The sequence below is a fragment of the Tupaia chinensis genome, unplaced genomic scaffold (assembly GCF_000334495.1).
Source record: "Tupaia chinensis unplaced genomic scaffold, TupChi_1.0 Scaffold000612_1, whole genome shotgun sequence".
Classification (NCBI taxonomy): Eukaryota; Metazoa; Chordata; class Mammalia; order Scandentia; family Tupaiidae; genus Tupaia; species Tupaia belangeri.
The window spans coordinates 415,854-418,219 of NW_006160131.1; the positions used below are offsets into that span (position 1 = coordinate 415,854).

Consider the following 2,366-nt stretch of genomic DNA (forward strand, 5'->3'; position numbering starts at 1 on the left):
ACACGACGCCCTGAGCTCCCCAAGCAGAGCCGTGCTGAACTGCCAGCTCAGCTAGTCAAGTCGCCCTGTCTTTCGCTCCTAGGGTGCACCAGGAGACTTCGGCCCCCAGGTAAGAACCCCCGGCACCACCTCCCTTCCCCTCCCCGCACCATCTGCAGTATGGACGGTCTCTTCTGGTCCCTGCTCCCTAGAGCTCATTGAGGACAGCCCAGTAAGGCAGCCCCCATCCCTTGCACAGACCCATGGGGAGCCCTGGCCCTTCTGTCTGGCTGCAGCTGCAGCCCCGGCAGAGATGGAGTCTCTGCTTCTCCCAGCGTGGCCTCTGGGTTCCTGGAGGGCCTTCCCAAGGGCAGCAGCCAAGAGACAGGAGGTGGGAGCCACAGGCCCGCTAAAGGCCCTTCCCAGGGTGGATGGGGCCTTCTCCAGCCCATTGTATTGGTCAGACCAGTCCCAGAGCTCGCGTGGTCCCAGGCATAGAGAAATAAACCCCTTCTCTCAGGGAGTGGTGAGGTCACATCTCGGGGCGCCGCGGGCCAGGGCCACCAGTCTCCACAGCCAGGCTCCAGCTGCCCTCGCAATCTGCTGCCCTCGGGTGCTCAGGGCTCTGCCCTGTGGGCCTGAAGTCGGCCCCGCCGTGCTGACCACACAACCTGTCTGCTGCCCAGATGGTTTTCCCACGGCTCGGCCCAGGCTTTATAAGTAGAGACCATCGCACGCACAGCCTCCGCGTCCTCAAGGTAGACCGGCGGGTGGAGTGTGGGCCTGCTCGTCTGCTGTGCTCCCCAGCTCACCCCGTCTCCAATCCCTGAGGGAGGAGGGGAGGCTGGCCAGGGCACATCTGAGCGCCTCTCCCAGGACCACTCGAGAATCTCAACCCGTTTACTGCCTTAATAAGCAGAGCCCAAAGCAGTGTTTCCTAGCCTGGGGCCCCAGGGCCACAAAAGCACAATGGGGTCTTCAAATCCCTCCCGATTCCTGCAGAATGAGGCCTGGCTCACCGGCCTCCCACATCTCCACAGTGGGCGCCTGACTCAGCCACCGGTTTCCTTTCCTTTTGGCCAGATCTGGCCACCCAGACTGGTCAGAATACCTGCGTGCTTAAGGGCACTGAGACCTTCCATTCTTTTTTTAATTGAGAAAACAAGTGAATTCCGTGTTAATTCAGTTTGCTAGAAAAGTGAGCTCCTTCCTGCCCTGCGGGTCCCTGGATGAGTAAAGTGTCTGAGAACACCTGCGGGGCAGTCGGGGGAGGTTCAGCCTTCCTGCTCTGTCACTCTGGGTAAAGTATCGCCCTCTCTGGGACCAGCAGCTGGCATGGTGGTTAAGGTGCTAGATTCCTGCATGGCCGACAGCAGTTCAAGTCCCAGATCAGGTGGCTTGAAAATCATTCTGGGCACATCCCAAAGTCCCAAAAAGAGAACAGAAGAAAAGGGACTGCGGTGTAGCCATCCCCAGCCCCAGGGCGATTTCTCCCTCTCCCTCTCTGTGTCTCTTTGTGTCTCTGTCTCCTGCAAGCACACACGCCCCATGGCAAAAACTTAAAAAAAAAAAAAAAAGGTCACTGGCTCTGACCCCTCAGCCCATCTAAGGTAGGACAGGACGGCAGGCCAGCTGGTCACAAGGGTTGACAGATCATCTGCGGGAAGCCCTGGCTCACCCAGGCTGGGGCCAGTCCTCGTCTGCCGGTTACGAGAAGGCTGGGAGCTACCGGCACGGGGACTGGAGGCGGGGGGACGGGGCGTGCCCATCCCTGCTCCCTGTGCCAGCGCGGGGTGGCAGGAGGATGCCAGCCACACTGCGCCCTTCCCTCCCTGCAGGGTGGGCCACAAGGGGCGGGCTCCGGCTGCCTGCGGTCCGACCCACACTAACGTCAGGCCCCAGGCTGCTCTTCATTCTTCTAACTTTTCACTTTGAGATCAGTGGGGCTCTGCAGTTGTGAGAATGACGCCACGTGCCCTCCCCCAGTCTTTCCGGTGGTGACCTTGCCCCGCTGCAGGACACTGTCACACCAGGGAGCTGAAGATGACACAGTCTACGTGTCTGACCCCGCTCCACACGCCCGTGCATGCACGTGTGTGCTTCGTTCTGTGCACCTGCCTCCAACGTGCAGAGTTGTGTGACAACCCACAGATCCCGCATGCTGTACCCACGACCACCTCTGTCCCCGCACCCAGCCTGACCCCACTAACCTGCTCCAGCTGCGTGGGGCTCCTGCACAGCACTTACCGTGGAAGGCGGCTTTTCTCAGCAGGACCGACGCCCTGGGGGATCCCCCGAGTTGTGGCCTGTGCGCGCTGCCGGGTGATGTCCTGTGACATGGTGCCCGCCGCCGCGCGGCCACCGGGGGGCGGGCCCATAGGTGTTTG

The 2,366-nt window shown here is 61.2% G+C and overlaps 1 protein-coding gene across 1 annotated transcript in view; it reads left to right on the forward strand.

The window, feature by feature from the left end:
• The window catches only part of COL23A1 (collagen type XXIII alpha 1 chain), a 222,852-nt gene that overhangs the window by 193,456 nt on the left and 27,030 nt on the right, over positions 1 to 2,366 (forward strand). The window contains exons 8-9 of the mRNA XM_027775906.1: positions 83 to 109; positions 666 to 737. Of these exons, the coding sequence (XP_027631707.1) occupies positions 666 to 737 (72 nt within the window). The 5' untranslated portion in view covers positions 83 to 109. The remainder of the gene's footprint in view (positions 1 to 82; positions 110 to 665; positions 738 to 2,366) is intronic.